Source organism: Acanthochromis polyacanthus, chromosome 11 (genome assembly GCF_021347895.1).
Source record: "Acanthochromis polyacanthus isolate Apoly-LR-REF ecotype Palm Island chromosome 11, KAUST_Apoly_ChrSc, whole genome shotgun sequence".
Classification (NCBI taxonomy): Eukaryota; Metazoa; Chordata; class Actinopteri; family Pomacentridae; genus Acanthochromis; species Acanthochromis polyacanthus.
Window position 1 is genome coordinate 7,353,924 of NC_067123.1, and position 25,843 is coordinate 7,379,766.

Consider the following 25,843-nt stretch of genomic DNA (forward strand, 5'->3'; position numbering starts at 1 on the left):
GAGAATACACATACATTTCAAAACCAATGTTTTCTCTGTAATAACATAAAAATCTTTACAAAGAAACAGAATACCGTATTTTCATGACTATAAGGCGCACATAAAAGTCTTAGATTTTCTTCAAATTGTGCGGCGCGCCCTATGGTGCAGTGCGTCCTGTGTGTGTTGTTGTTGTTGTAAGGCGGACGTAGACCAGGTGTTTTTTTCCACGCATCACCGTCGCTGTTGATCTGTGACTCTAGGCGTGCCCATCTCACAGCCGATGTGAAAAAAACAAGTGAAGCAAATGAACTCTGAGCTTGCTGTCATTCCGGGAGGCCTGACAAAGGAACTCCAACCGCTGGACATCGGTGTGAACCGGCCGTTCAAAGTAAGGCTGCGAGCGGCGTGGGAGCGATGGATGACCGATGGGGACCACAGTTTCACTAAGAGTGGAAGGCAGCGCCGGGCGAGTTACGCCACAATTTGCGAATGGATTGTAAATGCTTGGGCTAACGTGTCTGCTGGCACTGTTGTTCGAGCTTTCGCAAAAGCTGGCATCATTTCCGAGGAGCCGCACGGCACGGAAAGTGACTCTGACAGTGAAGAAAGTGAGCCTGGCATGTTTGATGGAGGTTTAGCGCAGCGGTTCAATTCAGAAACAGAGGATGAGGACTTCCATGGGTTTGATTGATGATGATTACCGGTAAAAAAAAAATGTGAATACCAAACTCAGTTTTGCTCCCGCTCTATTTTTAAATACGCACACTTGTGTGCTTGTTTTATCCGTGTGTTTTACCATGCCCGCGCCTATTGATGATTAAAAAAATGTTAGTACTTTGTAATCAATACTTAAATAAAGCACAACCAAACTCAGTTTTGCTACCGCTCTATTTTTAAATACGCACACTTGTATGCTTGTGTGTGTGTTGTGGTTGTAAGGCCGGACACCATGAGAACGTTAAAGGGGGAAGTGTGGGCGTGGATTGTATATAAAACCCTCGCCATATAATCAGGTGCGCCTTATGTGTGTGTTAAATACAGTAATGGCACACATAACTGAGACTGCGCCTTTTGGTCGTGAAAATACGGTACTGTGCGACAGCTACAAACTCTATTTAATAAATACTCCCCTAACTAATTTAAATAATTATTTACATAACTGGAAACCACAGCTCCCCTCTACCCATTTCCCACATGGTACCTTCCTCCCAGAACTAACAAAAGATGCGAATCTTGTGGAAACTGTATTGCCCCGACATACTGAGAGGAAGAGGACAGTTAGAGGTAAGTTTGCAACCAGTACACCAAGAAAATAACACTAAATTTACACAGTTTGCTTGAACTAGGTCACCTTGCTTCTTTCCACCACACCATCTACTGTCATGAATCCCCTGCTGCTCATCTTTGCTCATTTTTGATATGTTGAATGTTAACAAGCTGAGTGAGCTATGATGCAGGTTCTTAATTACAATAGTTTGTGTAATTGCTGAGTTCTTTTGTTCTTTTCTCTGAACAAAAGAACTCAAAACTATTAAATTGAAGGTGGCTGGGCGTGGGGCATTCTGTGAATTAAGGTGGAATGACCCTACTGTGATCGTGAAACTATCTGAACTAAATTTTAGACACATTCTGATGCATTCTGGTAATTTTTTCCTGGTTTCTCACAAATACTTCTGTGAGGAACTTAGCAGGATTCATCGAACCAACACTTCAGGTCAGGATCTCCAGTTTTCTCCCCCATCCTCACACAGTCCTCTCCTTGAACATCTTCCCATATCCAGTTGTCTGGTTGGAAGCGACCCCAAAAGCTAGCAAGAGATGAAGAACAGGTTCGATAAAACCCGATGACTTTGATTCTGGAGATGGATCAATATGTTTTGACAAGAAACAAACCTTTCCTCCAGCGGTGAGCCGTCCACCCACAACCACTGGCCTTCTTCTTCTGAGCGTCAGACCGATCCACAACTTGTCAGTGTCGTCAATCATTACAATCAGTCGTCTGTCCAGGAAACTCTGAACAAGTTGATGAAAGTTAATCTCTGATAGTTTTCTGTTCTGACATGGTGAAACATTCACAGAAAATATGAAAGAATTTGTTTTCTACTTGTTCATTCCGGTCGTCTATCTTCACCAGGTCTCATCCTTTATCTCTGAATTTTCTTCTGCTCTTTTCCCAGCTCAATTTCTCAGTGGACAAATAATACAAATAATACACTTCCCTCCATGGTGGCTCCAGCATCCATCTTCACTACCGTTCAAAAGTTTGGGTTCACTTAGAAATGTCCTTGTATTTGAAAGAAAAGCATTTTTTTCAGTGAAGATAACATTAAATTAATCAGAAATCCTGTCTAGACATGGTGTCTGTTTTTCCCTACATTTTGCAGGACAAGTGAAGTTCTCCTTGTAAATTCCTTAATACTTGTAATTTTTTTTTTTGCACACATCAAGTTAAAGCGTCCACAACTTTTATCACCACCATCATATAAAGACGAGTCATGAAAAAACTTTATTACATGAGGTTTAAATCTGGTCATTTTTCGTTTAGCTTTCAGTAAATATTGAGATTATACAAGGTTTGTTTCTGCAGATAATGTTGTTTTACTGCAGTAAATAAATGCTGAAGTTCAGTTGTGACTGAAGCTCCCTGTTCTTCAGCCTCCAGTTCATTTAAAGTTCCTACCTTCAGTGTCTCTCTGTGGTCGGATCATTGTGTCCAGACTTCACCCTTCAGTTGATCAAACTGTCTCTGCAACATAAAAATATGTCATCTGCAAGCATTCATCATGTAAAACAGCTGTTTGTGGTATTTTTTGTTATTTCTGGAACATTTGGTCGACAGAAAAGCGTCCAAACTTGCCGTAGATGTTTCGTCTCTTCAGGCGTCTCAGGAAGAAATGATGATCAACGCTTTTATGTTTCATAGCTTTTTGTAAAAAAAGAAAAAGAAAAAAGAAAAACACCTTCCTGTTGACTTCAAAGGATGAGGAGGAGGCTTTATCTACAGTCTGTTTTTTGTTTCTTTTCTGAGTCAAACTAGTAATTTATATTCTGTAACAGTGAGCTCATAGATTATATGTTGGTCCATTTTTATGTATTTATTGAAAGCTTGAATTCATTTAATAGATAATTAATGCTCAGAAACAGTCTGACATGATCATTTTGTTCCAACTAATTATTATGGTTTAATGCACAGATTAGATGACTGTAATTGATAACAGATGTTTTGAGTGAACTGGGAGACTTTTATTATTAATTTTGTCTCAGTCTGTCCACAGATGGAGGTTCAGCAGTTCACTTTAAGGTGCAGTGTTCAGGATTTAGTGCCATCTAGTGGTGAGATGGTAGATTACAACCATCTGAAGACCTCTCAGCTCACCCTCCTCTTCCAAACACGTAGAAGCTGGTGTTTGGTTTGTCCTCTCTGGGCTCCTGTAGAAACATGGTGGTTGATCATGTCATTAGCTGCTCCTTCTGTAATTATAAAGAACTCATTCTGAGCTCATAAAAACACAACTATTGTTATTTTGAAGTGATTTTAAACCAATGAAACCACAATTCTGAATATTATGTTCCGTTTCTGTCAATAGATTCTTGTAAATCCGACACACTGGACCTTTAAATACAGCAGATAAAAAGAAGTCGCAGACAGACAGAGTTCAGCAAGAAGAGTTTTATTTTGTCTTTGAAGAAGTCTGCAGGGAATCTTTAAATGTTTGTGACTTTAGCTTTATTAAAACAGCATCGCTCCACCTTCTGTATCCTGTACTCAGATTGTTTCTAAACCTGAAGTGAACTTTAGACACAAACATATGAACGCTGGCCCTTTTTTTCTGGTTTCTCACAAATACTTCTGTGAGGAACTTTGCACGAGTGGTCAAACCAACACTTCAGGTCATGAGCTCCAACTTTCTCCCCCATCCTCACACAATCCTGTCCATCAGGATCTTTTTCTTTCCAGTTGTCTGGCTCCTTGTAGCTCCAAAACTTCAACCTAACAGAAGAAGAACAGATTCAGTAAATCTTGGTGGTTTTGATTTTGGAAATGGACCAGAATGTTTTGATGAGAATCAAACCTTTCATCCAGCAGTGAGCCGTCCACCCACAACCATCTGCCTTCTTCTTTTGTGTCGGTCAGGCCGATCCAGAACCTGTCCTCAGCTTTTTCCATTACGTCTCTCAGTCGTCTCTCCAGGAAAGTCTGAACAGGAAAGTTGATGAAAGTTGTGAGACTTTTCCAGGCTGAGATGATGAAACATAAAGTTGTGATAATATACATGAGAATGCAGCAGAGTTTCTACCTGCTCATCCCTGCTGTCTATCTTCACCAGATCTCCTCCTTGACTTTGGCAGAAACATCTGCTCTCTTCCCAGGATGATTTATTGGTGGTGAAGTTATAACACTTTCCTCCATGATGCTCCCAGCCTGCTTCACATTTTGGACATGGCTCATCTTTGAATAGATTACAGAACAAACTGTTGATGTTTGTGTGATTTGGAGGCATCAGGAGGCTTCTTCTGTGCAGCAGTTACAGTTTAACTTAAAGCATCAGTCAGTTATTCAGTCATCATTATTAGAAGACACTAATTTAAGACAAATCCATGACTTACATGATCCCACTGTAGGAGGTGGTGGACATGTGGGCTGCACAGTGCTGCTTGGTTTGGTTTCTGCTATGATTGAAATTAAAACATCTGATCAGTCATTTCTCATCAAAAAACTTGAGAAGAATCATGAAGGAAGGTTGAATGTTAACATCAGCTGTGTGTCATTAAACTGAATCACTCTGAAGAAAGTCAGAAACAATCCAAGTTTGTCAAATATTGCAGCTTGTTGTTTTAAATCCTCACCTGACAGAGTTTGATTTCCAGTTTCACACTTCATTTCGAGACTGATGTTGTTAAACGCTGACAGAAAAATGATGAAACAGAAAAGACACAAATCTGTCAGTCACAGATTCTGTCTCACTAAAATGGGATCAACAAAGATTTTCTGAATTGCATCAGATTTTACAACACCTCTGAATAAGTAAAACACATCAGTTGGAATAAATCATCAAAGCGTTTACGTTGAAGCATCTCTTCCAATAAGTCAATAAATTCAGTAGGTATGACACGTAACTGTTCAGTCTGTTTCTCCAGGAACACAGTGAGGTTAGAAAACTAAAGACACCTACATATTTTTATAAGAAACTCTGGTTATCCTATATTTGGAAAACTGATTGTAAACTCCAGAGCTGTTCTACTTGATCAGACTATCTATCAATATTTTTGTTTTTGTGGAGCATGGTGGTGGCAGCATCATGCTCTAGAACCGCTGCTCAGCACCACTGAGATTAATCAGAATGGAGGAAAGGATGCAGCCAAACACTCAGAGGTCCAGAGTACAGAGACCTGAGACTGGAGCCATGGTTCACCTTGTTTTTAGGTAAAAGTACATGAATGAATGCGTAGAAACTCACAGAGACGGTAAATAACAATGAGCGCAGCAGCCAGCAGAGCCGAGAGAAGCAGCAGAATCACTCTTTCTGATGTCAACTTTGATGCTGTGTTGGATCTGACAGGACGAGACTCAGCAGCTTCATCTGACCAACATTTAGAGGAGAAACACATGAACAGCTGTATGTTAAAGCAGATAGCACAACATCATGTCAACAGAACAGGAGAAACCCACATGAATCACACTTTATCTGTAGTTTTAGCAGCAATTCTGGATTTTAAATGTTGATATCCTGTACTGTCACACTGCTGATTTCACCTGATAATAACTGGTAGTGTCGTTGTGGGAAGATACAGGAGAATTTAGGTGTTATTGTCCACTTATAGCCAATAAACAGTTTGTCATTGTGGGAATTAGACCAACAGGAAACATCACATCCAGTGGTTCAGATACCGACGTGTTTAAACATCTTCTGTTCTCACGGTCAGTTCCTCTTTTTTCTGCTTTGGTCTTATTTCAAACACATAGCTGAAGGATTTTCTTTCTTTCTTTCTTTCTTTCTTTCTTTCTTTCTTTCTTTCTTTCTTTCTTTCTTTCTTTCTTTCTTGTTCATTATTTCTCATCATAAAACATGTTTCTCTGCAAAACAACAATCCTGAATCTACTTTCATAAATGCGGTTTAAGTCTGTTGATTTTCCATTTAGCCAGCAGTAAATATTATATATTGACATGACACAACATTGAATGAGGACTTTTTTCTGCAGATAATGTTGTTTTACTGCAGTAAATAAATGTTGAAGTTCAGTTGTGACTGAAGCTCCCTGTTCTTCAGCCTCCAGTTCATTTAAAGTTCCTACCTTCAGTGTCTCTCTGTGGTCGGATCATTGTGTCCAGACTTCACCCTTCAGTTGATCAAACTGTCTCTGCAACACAAAATCATATATACCTCATATGTTAATCTTCAAAAACACCTGCTTGTAGTATTTTTAGTCGTTTCTGAAATATTAAGTCGACAGAAAAGCATCGAGGCTCACCGTAGATGTTTCCTCACTCGTCTCTTCGGTCGTTTCATGAAGAAATACTGTTTGACACCTTTCTATTAAAAAAAAAGAAACTTCCTGTTAAGTGTAAAGGATGAGGAGGAGGCTTCATCTACAGACTGTTCCTCTTTCTTTTCTTTATCCGAGACAAACGAGTCATTTCTGTTCTGTAACGGTGAGGTCACAGAAGATGGTCAGTTTGTTGTCTGTTAGTTTATGATGTGATATGATACGATATGCTAAAATAAGCCATTTATAATCCCACACTGGGGAAATTTGCATTGTTACAACTGCCAGGGGGAATAGTGTAAACATTTAAGAAACAACAGCAGCGATGTAAAAACATAAGCACTAATTGAGATTGTGAAAAGAGCGCTTTGATGTAGTGAGTAGTGGCAAGACACCAGGTGTGGACCAGATGACCCTGAGATGCTGAAGTCTTTGATTTTGATTTGATTTTATTTATTTTCACACACAAAGTTAAACAAACAATTCGCATTTCTTACATTAAAAGTGTGAAGGAGGGTTGCCAAAAAACCCTCAAGGGGTTTGAGAGAAGACAACCTCCAAAAAAAAAAAAGAAAAAAAGAAAAACCTTCTCAGGTAGACAATTATATAAATATGTTAAAATGTATCAAATAACATGCCAACAGTTCATAAAGTTATACACAGGGTAAATATTACCTCTTTAAAACATATTGACCAAAGACAAACCAGGTGTTAGTAGGATATCCCATATGGAAAATTACTCTTTTTCTAAAGCAGTTCTTTAAAAGCTGCTTTAAATTTAGTTTGTGAAAGGACTCTGACCCAGGTTGGTCATGGATTCCATATTTTGGATCCTCTGTATGGAATACTAAATACAGAGAGATTTATTCGACCAAAAGGAGCTCTAATAAGTGTGCTGCTACGAGTTGGATAATAATGACATTCGTTATTAAAATGATAAATAGAATTTAGATGTTGGGGTAGTAGTTTGTTTACAGAACTATAAACAAACCGACCAATTTGGACATTATTGACTTGGTAGACACTCAGAACACCTGCTTTAGCGAACAGGGGCTGAGATGGATGTCTGCGATCTACACAAAATATTATTCTCAAAATTCGTTTCTGGAGACGATAAATAGGCTGAAGTTTGGTTTCATGGGTACTAGCCCAAGATATATTACAGTAATTTATATGTGGATATATCATTGCATAATATAGCATTGTTGCCACTCTTGAATTAATGAGGTAACGGATTTTTCCTAGTATTCCGACAGCTTTGGCGATTTTTGAAGTAAGAAAACTCAGATGTGGTTTCCAGCTAAGGGATTCATCAACTATAACTCCAAGAAAACGAGCAGAGGAAACATTCTGGATGGGTATATTATCAATTTGGATTTTCAAAGAAGATTTAAAAGTATTGGGCTGTATTCCAAAAAATATAAAGTTAGTTTTTTTAATATTGAGTGACAATTTATTTGACATGAACCAAGAAGATAACTTGTCAAGTTCTTCATTCATTACTTGTACCAGAGTGTTAGGATCCTTATGGGAATAAAATACACAGGTGTCATCTGCAAATAAGATTTCAGAGAGTTTATCAGAAACACTGGGGGAGATCATTAATATATAACAAAAATAACAAAGGACCCAAAATTGAACCTTGAGGTAATCCACGCTGAAGAGGCAGAAGAGGAGATTCTACCCCTTTGTAAGAAACCGTTTAGTATCTGTCTGTTAGATAATTAGAAAACCACTGTAATGATCCATGCTTTATGCCAAGAAATGAAAGCTTGTCCAAAAGAATCGCATGATTGACTGTGTCGAACGCTTTAGACAAATCCAGAAAAACACAGATGGTATTTTCTTTTTGGTCTCTTGCTTTATATATTCCGGTCAGTAGTTGATCAAGTGCCATATAGGCAGAATGTTTCTTCCTAAAACCATACTGATGTGGAAATAAAATATTGTGCTCATCAAGATATTTAATCAATCTACTATAGACAATCTTTTCAAGAACTTTTGAAATAGTAGGTAAAACAGAGATTGGTCTATAGTGATTAAAAACAGCAGGATCATCCTCTTTATGAACCGGAGTGATTTTTGCTCTCTTTAGTTCAATAGGAACAACACCATTGATTAGGGAAACATTAAAGATATGAACAAGAGGTTTGATGATATCGGGGCATATGGATTTTAGCAATTTACTATCAATATTATCATACCCTGGAGAGCTGTCCTTTAGACCTAGTAAAATATCTCTAACCTCTTCCTCAGTAACTGGTAAAAGTTTAAATTCTTCAGTAATTGAGCAACCCATATAGTCCAATGGTTTGTGCTGGCAAAATGGGATCTTAGAAGCTAAAGATGGACCAACTTCTGACAAAAAGGAGTTGAATTTAGAAGCAATTTCGTTGGCATCTGTGACAGTACTATCATCATTCATTTTAAATTCATTTGGCATCTGCTTTTTAGAGTAATTTTTATTAAGAATGGAATTAATTGTTTTCCACATGCCAAACGCATTGTTTCTGTACTGGACTAGCTTTGTATTATAATAATGAACTTTTGCTCCTCTCAAAATATGGTTTAATTTGTTCTTATATTTTTTGAATTCACTAAAATTGAATGGTGTAGGATTTGAAACATACTTTTTAAATAACTTATTTTTAGTCTTTAAAGATTTAATAATAGCTGGGGTAATCCATGGTTTAGATTGCTTAAATTTAGGAGTCACAGATTGAAGAGGAAAACATAAATGAAATACATCAACAAGTTTCCTTGTAAACATTGTGAAAGCTCTCTGTGTGTCATCTACTTCAATAATGTCACTCCATTGCAAAAGGTTGACAGCCTTAATAAATTTGTTTCTGTTTGCATCAGTAAAATGTCTTTTACATTTAGTATTTTGCAGAGGCACTCTCTGTTTAGTGTCAGAAAGAATTACTAAGAAAATAGGACAGTGGTCAGCCACATGTATACACAGGACACCAGATTTGGTCCTCTTATCCAAGACATTTGTGAAGATGTTAGCAATTTGAGTTGCTGATTTAGCTGTCACTCTGGTGGGAACATCATAGGATGAAAACTGTGGGAATACATGGTATCAATGAATTCCTTACTTGTTAAATCTATCTCACAGTTTCCGATGTTTATATTAAGGTCCCCCATCATGTAACAGTTTTTCCCTTCTGTGGATATGATCTCCAGAGCCTTGGACATACTTGACTCAAAAGTGTTACAATCAGGTGGTTTGTAAATGCAAAGGATTATCTCTTGCTTAGTTTCAATGGCTACTACTTCAGCAGAGGTTTTAAATAAATGTTGGATGTTGTTGGACTGTCTTGGTTGACACGTGTCTACAGTGTTGTGTGGATATCAGGGTTAGTGCCTGCATAGTAGCAGACAAGGTGGTGGGTCCCATTTTTAAAAGCAAGACTGGATGGTGTGTCCCAGTTATCAAGGTGTCACACTTCTCAGCCTCTCTGGGAAAGTCTACTCCATGGTGCTATAAGGAAGAAACAAATATTCTGCAAACATTCATGTTCAGAAACACCTTTTTGTAGAATTTTTACTTATTTCTGAAATATTATATCACCAGAAAAGCATTGAGGCTCACTGTAGATGTTCCCTCACTCGTCTCTTCAGGCATTTCAGCGAGAAATAAGGAGCAACACATCAATGTTTCACAGCTTTCCATAAAACACAAACCTTCCTGTTGAGTTTAAAGGATGAGGAGGAGATTTTATCTGCTGTCTGGCTCTGCTTTTATCTTAACCTGAAACAAAGTGATCATTTATATTCTGTAACAGTGAGGTCACAGATTATATGTTAGTCAGTTTTTATCCAGTTTATTCAAAGCTTTATTTCATTTTATAGATAGTTTTCCCCATTGAATAATTTATCTATGTGTACAGTATAGTGCTAATTAAAAGTATTAAGCATGTGATTTGTACTTGACACCTTCATTTTTCAAGAAACTGCTCTTTAAGCCCAATTCCACTTAAAAATGTGAATTTATTGATGTCTTTTTTTCACATTCAGGCTGTTTTCTCACTTTAAATTTGAGTTCAACATGATAATTTTGTCAAAGCAGAACAACTAATCATGGTTTAATATGCAGCTTAGATGAGTGTGATTGATAACAGATGTTTTGACTGAATTAGGAGACTTTATTATTAGTCTTAGGTTCAGCAGTTCAATCTAAGATGCATTGTTCAGGATTTAGTGCCATCTAGTGGTGAGATGGTAGATTACAACCATCTGAAGACCTCTCAGCTCACCCTCCTCTTCCAAACACGTAGAAGCTGGTGTTTGGTTTGTCCTCTCTGGGCTCCTGTAGAAACAAGGTGGTTCTTCATGTCATGAGCTGCTCCTTCTGGAAATATAAAGAACTCATTCTGACCTCATAAAAACACAACTATTGTTATTTTGAAGTGATTTTAAACCAATGAAACCACAATTCTGAATATTATGTTCCATTTCTGTCAATAGATCCTTGTAAATCCGACACACTGGACCTTTAAATACAGCAGATAAAAAGAAGTCTCAGACAGACAGAGTTCAGCAAGAAGAGTTTTATTTTGTCTTTGAAGAAGTCTGCAGGGAATCTTTAAATGTTTGTGACTTTAGCTTTATTAAAACAGCATCGCTCCACCTTCTGTATCCTGTACTCAGATTGTTTCTAAACCTGAAGTGGACTTTAGACACAAACATATGAACGCTGGCCAGTTTTTTCTGGTTTCTCACAAATACTTCTGTGAGGATTTTTGCACGAGTGGTCAAACCAACACTTCAGGTCATGAGCTCCAACTTTCTCCCCCATTCTCGCACAATCCTCTCCATCAGGATCTTCTTCTTTCCAGTTGTCTGGCTCCCCGGAGCTCCAAAACTTCAACCTAACAGAAGAAGAACAGATTCAATAAATCTCGGTGGTTTTGATTTTGGAAATGGACCAGAATGTTTTGATGAGAATCAAACCTTTCAACCAGCAGTGAGCCGTCCACCCACAACCATCTGCCTTCTTCTTTTGAGTCAGTCAGGCCGATCCAGAACTTGTCCTCAGCTTTTTCCATTACGTCTCTCAGTCGTCTCTCCAGGAAACTCTGAACAGGAAAGTTGATGAAAGTTGTGAGACTTTTCCAGGCTGAGATGATGAAACATAAAGTTGTGATAATATACATGAGAATGCAGCAGAGTTTCTACCTGCTCATCCCTGCTGTCTATCTTCACCAGATCTCCTCCTTGACTTTGGCAGAAACATCTGCTCTCTTCCCAGGATGATTTATTGGTGGTGAAGTTATAACACTTTCCTCCATGATGCTCCCAGCCTGCTTCACATTTTGGACATGGCTCATCTTTGAAGAGATTACAGAACAAACTGTTGATGTTTGTGTGATTTGGAGGCATCAGGAGGCTTCTTCTGTGCAGCAGTTACAGTTTAACTTAAAGCATCAGTCAGTTATTCAGTCATCATTATTAGAAGACACTAATTTAAGACAAATCCATGACTTACAAGATCCCACTGCAGGAGGTGGTGGACATGTGGGCTGCACAGTGCTGCTTGGTTTGGTTTCTGCTATGATTGAAATTAAAACATCTGATCAGTCATTCGCCATCAAAAAAGTTGAGAAGAACCAATAAAGAAGGTTGAATGTTAACATCAGCTGTGTGTCATTAAACTGAATCACTCTGAAGAAGGTCAGAAACAATCCAAGTTTCTCCAGCATTGCAGCGCTGTTGTCTTAAATCCTCACCTGACAGACTTTTATTTAAAGTTTCCAACTCCATTTTGAGACTTTTGAGCTCTTCCTTGGTTCTTTTGTTGTCAAACACTGATATAAAAAAAACAAAGCAAACAAGAAATCAGTCAGTCTCAGATTGTGTCTCACTGAAATGGGATAAACAGTGATTTTGTGATCTGTTCAGATTTTTCACAACAAAAGCTCTAAAGAAATAAAATATATCAGTTGTAGTGGAGTACACTGGGACATCAATATCAAAGGGTTTTTGTAATCAACTTTTTATTAACTTTTAAACAGTGATAACAACAGAGATACAAACCAAACGCACTGAACAAAACAAAACCAAAAAACAAAACAAAAACCCCTTTCACCCTTCCCCACCCCACCCCCCGCGGAGCACACAAGACGACATAGGAATGTTTACAAAATCAAGATCAAGACGGTTGGATAAAAAATAAGTAAATAAAGTAAAAAAAATAGAAAACAGGATTATAAACAAACATAAAATTACCACAAATGAGCCTCAGAAGTCATGACAGTAACGTTTTGACGTCCTCTACAGCTTTTTCCCACATCTTCAATGTTCGTAGCTCTGAAGTATTGATGCGAGCTGATGACCACTCCAGGTAGACCACCTCGAGGAGAGCTTGTAACCAATGTTTAATTGATAACTGGTGTGGTGGAAGCCACCTTAAAACTATAATTTTTTTTGCTGCAGTCATACCAGCTAGCCAGAGTTTACGCTGTACCTGAGTGATCTTGAACCTGGAGTCATCATTTAAGAGAAGAAGCACCGGTTCTAGTGGTAGTTTCCTCCCTATCAAAGCAGACATTTTATCCACAACTTCAACCCAAAACCTTTGTACCTGTGGGCACTCCCACAACACATGCATCAATGTACCCAGAACACCCTGACTGCAGAATGTGCAATAAGGATCAGGAGCTAAACCCATCAAATGCCTTTTACGTGGAGTTAAGTAGGTCCTGTGACAGATTTTGTAGTGGATTAATTGGTGATTTGGATTTTTGGATGACCGAAAGACATTTCCCCACACAGTATCCCAATCAATGGTCACTGTTCCTAAATGTAGATCTGCCTCCCATGAACTGCGTTCAGGTGATTCTGCAGGGGCGTAGGATACAAGATTATTATAAATATAGGAGACTGTTTTCTTTTGAGGTGCTTTCTCCATCAGTGACACTAAGGGATGAGTCCTCAGTTCAGCCCCCCAAGGGACCTTAAGTGAATTAAGTGCTGACCTTACTCTAAAGTAGAGGAACTGTGAATTTCTTGAAATGCCGAAGTGGGACATTAGATCAGGAAAATCCATAATGGAGTTTTGGCCCGAGATATCGCCCAATGTCCAAACACCATGTTGTGCCCATAATTGTGAAATGAATGGTTTGCCACCTGTCAATAAGTTGAAGTTATACCAAAGGGTGTCAGTTTGTTTTTAAAAGTGGGGGGGATGGAGACCACAGCACTTTGAGAAAATGTCGAAGAACGGCGGCAAAATGCCACAAGCTGGGTTCAAACTCACAACCACCACACCAAAGGCTCATCCTGTTGCACCATCGGTACATACTGATTGAGGGGTCTGTGGGCCGCTATAGTACTAATTCTCCCGGGCCGAAATTTTGCCCCTGCACGCCTCTGGTCGGAGCTTCCACTTGGCAAGGGCGCAAATTTTGCATCTGCACGTTTTTTTTTAACCTCACGAAGGTGTACTGCGTGTCTGTGTAACTCTCGGCCGAGTGCGGATGGTGCGTTCAGGAGCGTCGGAATTTTCTATACTGCTGAAAATAACTGGGTTTACAACGGCTTACATGTGAAGAATTTGAATGTGTTGGAGACAAAATGACCCCTGATAAAAGTGGGGGGGGCACGTCCCCACCGTCCCCCCCTAAACTGACACCTATGGTTATACCTAATAGGGGAGTGTTTGTGCCATTTTAATTTATAACCTATATATTTCTCTGCATTCCCCATAGTTTGAATTATATATGATACTATTGGTCCAAATTGAGAGTAACATTTTTTATGTTTGACACCAGAGAAAACCACATCTTGAAGTCTTAAAGGATGAACCAATTCCTGTTCTAGCATCTTCCAGGGAGAGACCATTTCTGAATCAAGCCAGTGTTTCAGGGAGCGTAACACAAATGCCCAATGATACAGCTTAAAGTATGGGAAAGTCCATCCACCCTGGAGTTTATCCCGATACAATGTTGACCATTTAATGCGAGGCTTCTTTCCATTCCAAACGAACTTTTTAAGCTTTGAGTCGAGTTTCTGCCAAAACCCTACTGGGGTTGGTAAAGGAAGCATAGAGCTTATAAAGTTTATGCGCGGGAGCACATTCATTTTGACTGTAGCTATACGGGCAGGCATTGATGAGGGGAGTGCTGCCCACCTCTCGAGGTCATCCACAACTTTCTTCATAATGGATGTGTAATTATTTCTCGCTATTGCCTGAATACAGGGACTGATCTCTATACCTAAATATATTGCCTTTTGTGCCACCGGTATGGGGGACTGAATATGCAAACTCTTCAAATCCGTGTTCAATAGTATCAGAATCGACTGTGAGTAGTTAATCTTTTAACCAGATAATGTACTAAAATGGTCAATAATTTTCAACACATTCAGGAGGGATTGCTGTAATTCAGAGAGATAGACAAGTGTGTCATCAGCATACATTGAAATGGAGTGTGATGTGGACCCTATTTTAATTGGAGTAACTAGGTGACATTGTCGTATATACTGGGCTAACGGTTCGAATGACAGATTGAAAATGGAAGGAGATGCCGGGCACCCCTGTCTCGACCCGCGGCCTATATCAAAAAGGTCAGAGAATTGTCCAGCTGTGACAACCCTAGCCGAGGTATTAGAGTACAAAACTTGAGTCATTTTAACAAAATTCTGGCCAAAATTGAATTTTCTCAGGACTTTCCACAAATAACCCCATTCCAGGCGATCAAACGCTTTTTCTGCATCGAGAAACAAGAGTCCGCCTGGTAAGCCTGTCTTTTTGGCATCAGCAATGACATGCAAAAGCCAGCGGACATTATCTGATGCCAAACGTCCTTTAAGGAAACCAGTTTGATCCAGATTGATTAACTTCCCGACAACTTTGTCCAGACGCATAGCAATAACTTTGGAGTAAATCTTAATATCAGCATTAATGAGCGATATAGGGCGGTAATTAGAACAGCTTTGGGGGTCTCTGCCAGGCTTCTGAAGCACTGAAATGAGTGCTGTGTTAAGATCCTTATGGAAGTAGCCCTTTCCTATAGCAGAATTAATAGTATCTAACCAAATCGGACCTACAATATTCCATAATTCTAAATATAGCTCAGCAGGGATCCCATCAATTCCTGGAGAGCCCCCCTTATTGGTTAATTTAACTGCCGTATATAGCTCATCTAAGGTTATCGGGGCATCCAGTTCCTTCGATTCCTTGTCAGACAGCGTGGGTAAATTCAGATTGGCAAAAAATGAGTCAAATAGTTCCTGTGACAGTGTATCCTCTGAAGAGTATAAATTCTCAAAAAATGACTTAAATGTGTTATTAATGTCGACTATTTTAGTAACCAGTCCCTTCACTGGACAATTTATTGATGGGATGCCGAATTGGTTTTCTTGCCGTTTCAGCGTTAATGCAAGGAGACGGCTTGGTTTACTGCTATCAGTATAATACCTATGTTTGGTAATATGCATCATATATTCAACCCGTTGTCTGAGTATATCATCTAATTCTGCTCTCACTGACTTAAGTTTTGTTTCTGCCTCATTACTATAGTTATTCTTGAGTTCTCTCTCTAAGGTACTGCAAGCCTGTTCTAATTGAGAGATCTTTTGCAGTCTACATTTTTTAAGAAAGGATGAGAAGCCAGTTGCATTATTACGCAGGAATCCCTTGATCGCCAACCATACAATTGCCTTATCCGAAACTGAATCTTTGTTTATATTAATGAATTCTTCCAATCTAGTTTTAATTTGTGAGAGAAATTTTTCGTTTCTGAGAAGGGTTGTATTGAACCTCCACCTGGATGGAGCACTCGGTAGGAAATCCAAATGAAAGGAGATCAATATTGCGTTATGGTCAGAGATATTACGCGGTAGAAATACGATCCCGTCTGCAGTTGGAATCAGGTTTGATGCGGCTAAAATATAGTCTATTCTTGAAAACATTTTATGATGTGGGGAAAAGTATGTGTAATCTTTAGCAGTAGGGTTCTGAACCCTCCAGATATCCACCAGATTATTATCCTTCGCGAAAGTGTTTAGAGCGTCAGAGGCTAGAGCTTGTGAATGCGTAATGGATGGGTTAGATCTATCTAGATTACAATCAAAAAAAGTGTTCATATCTGACCCTACAATAAGTGAGTAGTTAGAGAGACACAGTAGCTCTTTAGTTAACCAAGGGAAATAAGATGGATCAAAGGTTGTGGGTGCGTATACACTTGCAAAGCCTATTTTCCTCCCCTGGATGGAGACCCCACAATAAGCCAATCTCCCTGAATTATTTGAACTAATTTTCTCAATTGCCAGATTTAGTTTACATTTCATTAGAATCATAACCCCTTTAGTCTTGGAACCATCCCCCGAAGATGCTACCACTCTGTAGTGCTTGTTCTGCATACGATGGACCTCAGCTGGCACTAAATGAGTCTCCGATAGGAGAGCCACGTCAACATTCCTCCTTCTTAATAAGTCTAAGACTTTTGAGCGCTTAAATGGTGAGTTTAACCCTCTAACATTGAGGGATAGTATAGTGTGGCTAGCCATTCCAGCGACCCTCCCCCAGAATGGAATACAATCCTGACGTAATATGATAAGTATAATGTCCCCGTGTGCCCCCCCCCCTCCCTCTGTGATATACACACAACTTCCTTGTAACCATCTTGAGCTACTTACCCTACCTGGTAGAGCTCCCAAGCGTTAGTTCTCAGTATATAACGCCAAACACAACGTCTGAACAATTCAAATAAAAATACCCAACAAGCCATGAAGAAAATTTAAAAAAAAAAAAGCCCCCATAAACTGCTAAGTTAGGGAGATGCCATAATGCACATTAAGGTGCCTCTTCAAAATAGTAAAGAAAATAGCACACAAATAAAATAATATTAAATAAAATTAAAAAAAAACAAACCAAAAAAAACAAATGTAGCATAGGACACCGCAGGGTGTCGCTCTTCTCCTGGGCATTTTCCTTTAAAAAGGAAGTTGGCCGCTTGCCAAAGTAGACGCCGGTTTCCTGTGGGGTGGCCTGAAGTGTTTGCTGGGCACACACGCCAGACAGGAGGGTGAAATGAGACGATCCGGTAAATATTTTTGTAATATGGTGGTTGTTTTATGTTGTTCAGTATTTTATATGCATGTTGTATGGCAGGGTTTTATGGACTTGCCGCAGAATGGAGTGATTGTGGCACCGTGTGAGTGAACAACTGAGCGTGGGACGACGGCGTTTCAGGTATGCGGCTTTTTAATGTTTTTAGAGTTGTGATTAAAGTGTTTTTTAGCTTTTGGTAATGTTGTGTTTTGTGTATTGCAGTGTTCGTGTGGGCCGCTGCCTGCTGTCCTTTTTGTAACTTTATTTGTATTTTTTTAACTTGAGTTAGTTCGCTCAGTAATGCACTACAGCTGTGTGAAAGAATAAAGAACTTGTGCGGGCGAACTAACTCCTTACATTTGTCTTTTGTTTTATGTTTGTTTGATTTGGGTCACTTCCCCTGTTAATATCATCTATGCTCTGACTCTCCATTTGTGGTGTGTTTTCATGTGAAGGTGTGTTAGCTTGCGGTTCTCTTGCTGTGCCCTAAAGTTTGAAGTGAATTCATGCATGTTATACCTGCGGGTTGATCCGCCATTTGTGGTGTGTTAGTTTGCAGTTCTTTTGCTGTGCCATAAGTTTGAAGTGAATTCATGCATGTTATACCTGCGGGTTGATCCGCCATTTGTGGTGCTGTAAAATTAACTAGGTTCAATGAGTTTCAGAGGCAGATGATGAAGTAAGCAGGGATACCCAATTCTCCTTACGAAATAAATAATTGTTGAAAATTACACTGTTGCGTCCATTGTAGTATGTAACTCGTGTAACACAAACCAAAAAAAAAACATCTTGGCAGCTCCCATTAAATAGAATTCAGTTGAATCAGTTCTGAGGATAAGGCACTTAATTGTCCATATGAATAGAAGTCCGACAATAAAAATAAAAAAGATGCAGCCAATGCTATAAAACCAAAATGGTCCTCAGTATTAAAGTGCCATACCTCATAGATGAAAGAGTCTGTTCAAGAGTTGTCAAGGCTCCTACGGTGTTCACTTGCCATAATAATCATTCGTCATGGCGATGGAAAAAACTACTGATTCTTAATATTAGTCTGCTGGGAAAATCAATCCAAGAGCGACGTTCTGTAAGTGAAAAAACCAGTCCGTGCCTTCAACCGTCGGAACTGGATCGGGCTCCAGCTTCCTCGCCAAGGTGTCGGTTGAAGAAAGCCTCCGCAGCATCAGCGGTGCTGAATGAGTGCCGGGATCCTTTGAAGTACACCACAAGCGTTGCAGGGTATCGCAGGCTAAACTTGATGTTGTTCTCGTACAGCTTTGATTTCACCTTCTTGTAAGTGCTGTGCTTAGCTGCCAGCCGGGCACTAAAGTCTGGGAAAATAAGGATTTTCTTACCCTCATAGGAGAGTTGCCGTTTCTGTATCGCCAGCTGGAGTACCCGTTCCCTCTCCTGGTACCGGTGGAAGCATAGAATGAATGGTCGGGTATGCGCACCGGGGCTCGGCTTGGTCGTAAGAGCTCTGTGACATCTCTCCAGCTCCGGTGGTTTCATAAAATTTTCGTCGTTCAACACTTTCACCAGAAGCTCTGACATAAATTTTCGGGGCCAGTGTCCCCGCTCGCTGTCCTCAGCGACGCCGAGGACCCTCAGATTCAGACGTCTCTGTCTGTTTTCATATCCATCCAACGTGTCTTTCAGTCCTTCATTTTCTTTGGATAGGGTCTGTATGGCGGATTTCAGCTCATCGACGGATGTTTCCAACGGAGCGATCCGGTCACTGTGGTCTGAAAGAGCGTCCTCCGCCTTGGTAAAGTGAGCCTCAAATGAGTCGACCTGGCGTTTAACAGCTTCCACTGCTGTCTGAATCGGCAAAAGTGTTGTCCTGAACTCGTCCGTGATGTTATTTCGAACTTTTTCAAGCTCAGTTACCAACTTGGCTAACGTTAGCTCTTCCGCAGCCGCCAGCATGCGCGTTCCTCGCCCTCCCTCCTCGGTATTTTTGGCCGCTGGTCTCTCCTTTTTACTTCTTTCCGACATCTCGAACACAAATTAGCCTGAGAGGGCCGTCAGTGTAAAAATGCAGGCACTTTGTGGGTGTAAATATCAAACTAAAACGAACTATGCTCGAGAGCTCCCCTCCTCGCGTCTGCTCAGCAAGCCATCCGCCAGAAGTCCAATATCAAAGGTTTTGAAATCATTTCACCTCACAGGAATTGTATCCCTTCTAAGTAGAACAATGGATACTTATTTGTATGTCAAATTAAAACCCAGCAGTCTGGATTTTCTACATTATAAATACAGACCCCAAAGCAGTAACTGAATGCAACAGAAGTCTGAACATTATCATTACTATGCTGTTGAACATCCAACCTTATTTTTAGTGACAGACTCAGTCCTCCTTTATATGGAGGATACCAACTTGTTCTTCTGCCATTCTTCAGACTTTGCTGGAGGGGTTTGTTGTTTTACCTTTCTTTTGAAGATACCCCAAAGGTGTTCTGGTGAAGTCAGATGATGTACTTGACCAGGTTCAAGTTTCACTTATTTTTTCTTTCTTTAGAACGTCTTGTTATTTTGTTCTCTGGATGGTCCTCATGCTGGAATATTACTCTTTTTCAAAGTTCTGCAGACTGGAAGCAGTGTTTTGGTTTTTCCACAGACATTCATGGTGCATCTATAAGTATCTCATCTCATATCATCACCATCCCACCTCTGTTCTTCACTATCAGGAGTGTCCATCCATGTGGTAGTCCTGGTCAGATTCACACCAAATGGACCCAACAAATGTATCTGGGTGTCATCTGACCAAAGAATGTGCTCTCAACATTTATCAGGCTTCTTTTAATGTTCTTTTCTGAACTCCTTATCTTTTATCATCTTAGTTTTGTGTTGAAAACAGGAAGTGTCTCTTTCTCGTCCTCCGTCTATAGGGGTTAATGTTTTGAACTTCTCTTCACACTGTCTGAGCTCCACAGAAACTCAGATTTCCATTAATAACCCATGTGTTAAGTCTGAAGTAGCTGCCGTCTGCTAGATTGTGAAAGTAGTTCACTGTCAGTGGAGGCGTTTTAGAAGGACGACCACTGCGGCCATGATTAGTGGTACTATGACTCCTTTTATACCTCCTGATTACTGTGGACATTGTGCTTCACTGGCTTTTAGTTTCTCACTGATGTTCCTGTTTTCTTCTCCATGTTTGTGAATCATACAATGACATTATTTAGTTCCAATCCTGGTTCATATGGAGCCATGATGCAGACATGCAGATAGACGCAGTCCACAAATCAAAAACTAAAAACATTATCCCATTCACAGCTCATTTTATAACCACCTTTATGCGGTTTGGCTGATTGGGAATCACTTTCTGCTTGGAAACCTGTGTTTTTAACATAGCCTTTCTAAAGTATTTATTTCTGACTTTTCATGAGAGGAAATGTTCTATTGTTTAACTTAGAAATCATGCAGTTACTTCAATATACAATTTGAATCATTTGACATTTAAGTGATATTGTACAGAGGTGTAGTTTCTTCTGTTGTACTGAACAAACAAGATGAGTTACAAATTTAATGGCACAAACATTTTCTGTCTCATTTAACCTTAATCAGCTGTTTATTGGTGTTAAGAGCTGCACAGACTCACCGGTAACACCGAGAGCAATGACAGCAGCTGCCAGCAGAACAGTGAGAACCAGCAGAGCGACTCTCTCTGACGTGACTTTAAGCTTTCTGCTTGACTCATCTTCATGGAAACCGGCTGAACGGTCAACAGAGAAAGAGATGAACAGATAAATATGTGCAACTTCTGGCCACAAAAACTGGAACATTGCACAATGAAGCACCACAAATGATCAGCTTTCTCCAATAATATCATCTGGAAGAAAATTAAAGAAGATTTTTGCTGCAGAAAATTAAATGATAAACGGTTGTATTTATATAACGCTTTTATCCAAAGCGCTTTACATGATACATCACATTCACCCATTCACACACACATTCACACACTGATGGCGGGAGCTGCCATGCAAGGCGCTAACCGCAACCCATCAGGAGCAATTAGGGGTTAGGTGTCTTGCTCAGGGACACCTCGACATGAGCATGATGGGCCGGGGGATCGAACCGCAACCATTCGGTTGCGAGACGGCCACTCTACCCACTACTAAAAAGCACAGATATATCATTAATTAAAAAAATGATAGTTTAAAATGTCAATTGCTCTAATTACTCTTGAGGATTTTATTAAGTTAATTGTCCTTGTTAATAGATTAACCGTCATTTTTAATGTTTTTTAAATGTCTTCTTTATTTGTCAACATCTGTATTGCAAATGAAGCCTCTAGCTCTGTGTGATCCTCGTTTGAATAAATATTAATGCTGTGTTTCCACATGTACTAAACATGTTCACTCACACAAACCATGTCTGAATGTTTTAATAGGTATGTGTCATGCAACGGGAGTTTGAACCCAAGCAGCAGGCAAACGCAGGAAGGTAAGATTAATAAGGAAACAAAACAGATTCTTAAATAAGGAAGCAGGTGGGAAACAGCAGAGAAATTTAACTAAACAAAACTGACTAATCTAACAGAAAACGGACCTGAAGGCTGAGGTTAAATACCACATAAAACTAGGTTAAATCAAAAGGGGAAGGAGGCTTACTGAGTCCAGTCCAGAGTCTAGCGAGACAGAGTCCAAGGGGGAAAACAGAGTCCGGGGAGTGACGTGCAGCAAGGAGAGCAGAGTGAAGCGGATGGCAGGACACGAGAGTTGCAGGGAGGATGAGTCAATGAGCCGGCAATCAGCTGTGACTGGAGCCGGGCTTTTATCTGATGCTGATCAGTCATTTGCGCCAGCTGTGTAGAGCAGCACAGCTGATTGCCATTTGGCAGATGAGTCTGCTCTGAGGACTGACACAGGAGGACTGTCACAGGGATGTCCGATATCGGCTTTTTTGCCAATAACCGATATGCCGATATTGTCCAACTCTCAATTTCTGATGCCGATATCAGCCGATACCAATATATATGGACTATTTAACTAATTTTAGCTAAGATCATATGTCTCCTGTGGTGGAATTAACACATTATACATAATTTTATTGTGATGACCCAATAGATGCATTCTCAAATGCAACAAGGCTTTCAAATGAAAACATTGTCTGTGCAAAATAAGAAAATTATTTCAACTTAAGTTTTGGAAAACATGACATGTATATATTTTTTTAATTGTCTCAAATAACATTTCCCCACTCTCCCTCTCTCTATGAGTCCGATGAATACCACTGAAATCCAGCCATTATTTTATCGGTTTTCATGATGCAGGCAAAAAAGGCTAAAAAAAAAATAGAACGATATTGAACGATATTACCTTTTTGTGTCAGTATCAGGTTGATAATATCGGTGGGCCAATATTATTCCACATCCCTGTATTTTAATGTTTTGGCTGCAATTACAGACAACAAATTTTAAAACAAAGCTAAAAAAACACACATCTTTACTGTGACTGCTTGTAATATAATACTAGACAGTGTTTTTAAAAGTACTATTCTTTATAAGGGAACATTATTATTCTATTAGGAAAAAGTACAAATCACTTTTGTTTTTTAAAAATGTAAAGAATGAATTTTTCCTGAATGCAAATGAAACACTTTAATATTAAACTTGCAATTTGTACTATTGCTATTTTTTTTATCTATTTCTATTACAACTGGTAGTACTATTAATGCGCTTATGTACATATTTGTCAAAAAAACATTTATTGCACTTTCTATATCTTTAAAAAAACTATTTTCTGTTCTTGTATATACTAAACGTGACATATGGAGAGAATACATATTAGTTCTTATCTTTTCTGTGGTGTGTACATGATTAGATTTGAAATAATTTAGCTGTTTTTGGGGAAAAATTTGCATATCAGTTTAAAAAAACACACCCTCTCAGTTTTTAGAAACTTAATCTACAACGCTAAACTTCATAGAAATCTGGATTAACTGCAGTATCTTAAAGAAACACAAGGGAATTCAAACATTTGAGCTTAAATTACTGTATATTCACACACATAATGGAGAAAAACACTTCTGTAAATAAAGTATTTTGTGTTTAAACTCTCTGTGCTGCAGATATTTGACTGTCATCATTTTGTAGGACATGTGGAGATAAACATCAAAATATGACTGAACAAAGCTTTAAATAAATCACCAATAAAAGATATGAGTTAAAGCAACGTGAGGACAACTGCTGCTCCTACAGAGGCACGAGACATTAAAACAGAAGAGTTTTCATATATCTGCCATGTCATCACAGCAACTTCCTCATTTTCTTAAATAAACCACGACTTCTCTTTGACTCTTTTTCTGGAGATAAAACAGGTCCTCCCTTCCCTCTAATAACTTCTGTCTATGGACTTGTGTACTGGTGTCGCTGACAGCCTCCAATGTTGTTGCTTTCCAGGGTGGTCCTGGTGATATTTTTTTATACAGACAAATCTGTGATGAAATAAATGATAAATCTGAACTCTTGATCCCAACAGTCTCTTTTGAGGAAATAATCACCACAAGTCGACACAGAGTTGTTCTGAGAAATCAGCTTTAAACTGAATCCTCACTGGTCAAACACAGATATGTTGTGATGTGTCCTGAATGTGTAGAAATCTTTTGCTGAAACGCGCCTGTGCAGTTAAATTTCAGAGATTTTTGAATTAAATTCAAATTAATTAAATTATCAATGACTTTAAAAGGTGCCACATGCACGTTTTAGGATGTTAATTCCCCAAACAAATACATGTGAGAAGACTAAAGTCTAAATCCAGCCTGTATGTGTGTTGACTCATACAAAAACAACAAAACAATAATAATGATAACAATTATTATTATATTTATTATTAAATTTTATGATTTTATTTTTCCTGAATAATAATAATAATAATTGTTTAGCAACAATAAAAAATTAAATAAAATAATGATAATAATGATAATTATTTTAATTTTTTTGCTATAATACTGCTACTACTACTACAAATAATAACAATAATAAAAACAGCTATTATTATTTTAACAGAAGATCTTAACAGAAGCGTCTCATTCTTGGCACCTTTTTTCACCACGTCATTAAATGTATCATTTCAAAATTAAAAATCAAATGTATTTTTTAAAATAAACTTTCAAATTACAAATATTATGTTAATAAGTTGTGCCGACATAATAATGTTGATTATTCTATCAACTTAAAATTGTGTGTAATTTATACTCAGATTTGTTGTTTGTTGTTTTAAAGGTTTAAATATTAGATTTTAAAACACAAACTGCTGTTAAAGATAAAATAAAAATTGAAAATGAGACTAAATATTCGATTATATAAGCTACCACATAAACCAAAGCATGAACAAAAATCAAACATTAGTGAATTAAATCTAATTGGAGCAACTTAATTTATCAAATCTTCATCAAATTAAAAACATATGTTCATAATTACAGTAACGAAACACATAACAGTTAAATGTTCCTGTCAAACACATAGAAAAGCTCATCAGAGCAGCTTCATTTATGACGAGTAATGAACTTAAATCTTGTGTTTATGCTAATCATTAAATAATAAAAACACCTTATGATGGTAGAGAAAATCTGCTTCACCCAACTCAGTGTAGTTTGGTGGTTGAACATAATTTCTTTAGACGTTGTCAAAATTCAAAAACATTGATGTGAACTGCTGCGTTAACATTTCATAGTTCACAGCGGAGTAATTATTTGACAGTAATACAGAATACCTGACTGTTTTACTGCATTATCTGGAAGTGTATGTCTTCCTGTACATGGTCAATTTCCGCCCGAAATTTCTACTGAGATTTACAGAAAGTAAATTGAATGCTGTTCTTGAACTGTTTGGAGTACATGCATGGTTGGGGTCTCATTTGAAAGCTGACAACCTGAATTTTCACCCAGTGCAGTCAGAATTACTCTAGGTGCTACTGGCACAGAGTTATGTATGTTGGAACACACTGAATTAGGATGAATTTTTTTTCTCGCCTACATTTTTTCCCTAATAAAACACCTGAAAATCAGTGTGGCAGCACTGCAACAGCTTGAAAACACAATATTGCAAAAGCCTGGGGTCTTACATAGTTCAGGTCAAAATTTCAGAGCAATACTACAAGAAATGAGTGTTTCACACATGTATTTGTACTGATATGCTCCGCCCCTGTCAATGTTGGATACACTCTTTATACACTGTGCACACTCTCTACAGAATGGTATAAATTCCTTTTCACTTCATTTTCCACTTCATTTTCATTCCAAAAACTCATAAAGAACTCAAAAAATCACTTCAGATAGGCTTCAGTGTCGATCACACACACAGATTGAGAGGAATA

General features: G+C 38.6%; 2 protein-coding genes across 9 annotated transcripts in view; both read right to left on the reverse strand.

Moving 5' to 3' along the window:
* Window positions 1-3,637: 3,637 nt before the first annotated feature.
* Window positions 3,638-6,344, reverse strand: LOC127536081 (hepatic lectin-like). Its single transcript, XM_051955536.1, has 6 exons — window positions 6,278-6,344; window positions 5,442-5,564; window positions 4,591-4,653; window positions 4,281-4,432; window positions 4,056-4,180; window positions 3,638-3,973 (listed from the first exon to the last, which is right to left on the reverse strand). The coding sequence occupies exons 1-6, from the start codon at window positions 6,303-6,305 to the stop codon at window positions 3,778-3,780; spliced, it is 687 nt and encodes a 228-aa protein (XP_051811496.1). The 5' UTR covers window positions 6,306-6,344; the 3' UTR covers window positions 3,638-3,777.
* Window positions 6,345-11,010: 4,666 nt separating this feature from the next.
* LOC127536126 (hepatic lectin-like) overlaps window positions 11,011-25,843 on the reverse strand; it is an 88,403-nt gene continuing 73,570 nt past the window's right edge. For 4 of the 8 annotated variants that reach the window (XM_051955618.1, XM_051955614.1, XM_051955616.1 and 1 more), the window contains 6 exons: window positions 21,127-21,240; window positions 12,205-12,282; window positions 11,964-12,026; window positions 11,654-11,805; window positions 11,429-11,553; window positions 11,011-11,346 (listed from right to left, as the gene is read on the reverse strand). In XM_051955618.1, coding sequence (XP_051811578.1) covers window positions 11,151-11,346; window positions 11,429-11,553; window positions 11,654-11,805; window positions 11,964-12,026; window positions 12,205-12,282; window positions 21,127-21,240 — 728 coding nt within the window. In that variant the 3' untranslated portion in view covers window positions 11,011-11,150. The remainder of the gene's footprint in view (window positions 11,347-11,428; window positions 11,554-11,653; window positions 11,806-11,963; window positions 12,027-12,204; window positions 12,283-21,126; window positions 21,241-25,843) is intronic. The other 4 variants (XM_051955622.1, XM_051955620.1, XM_051955623.1 and 1 more) reach the window with 4 other exon arrangements.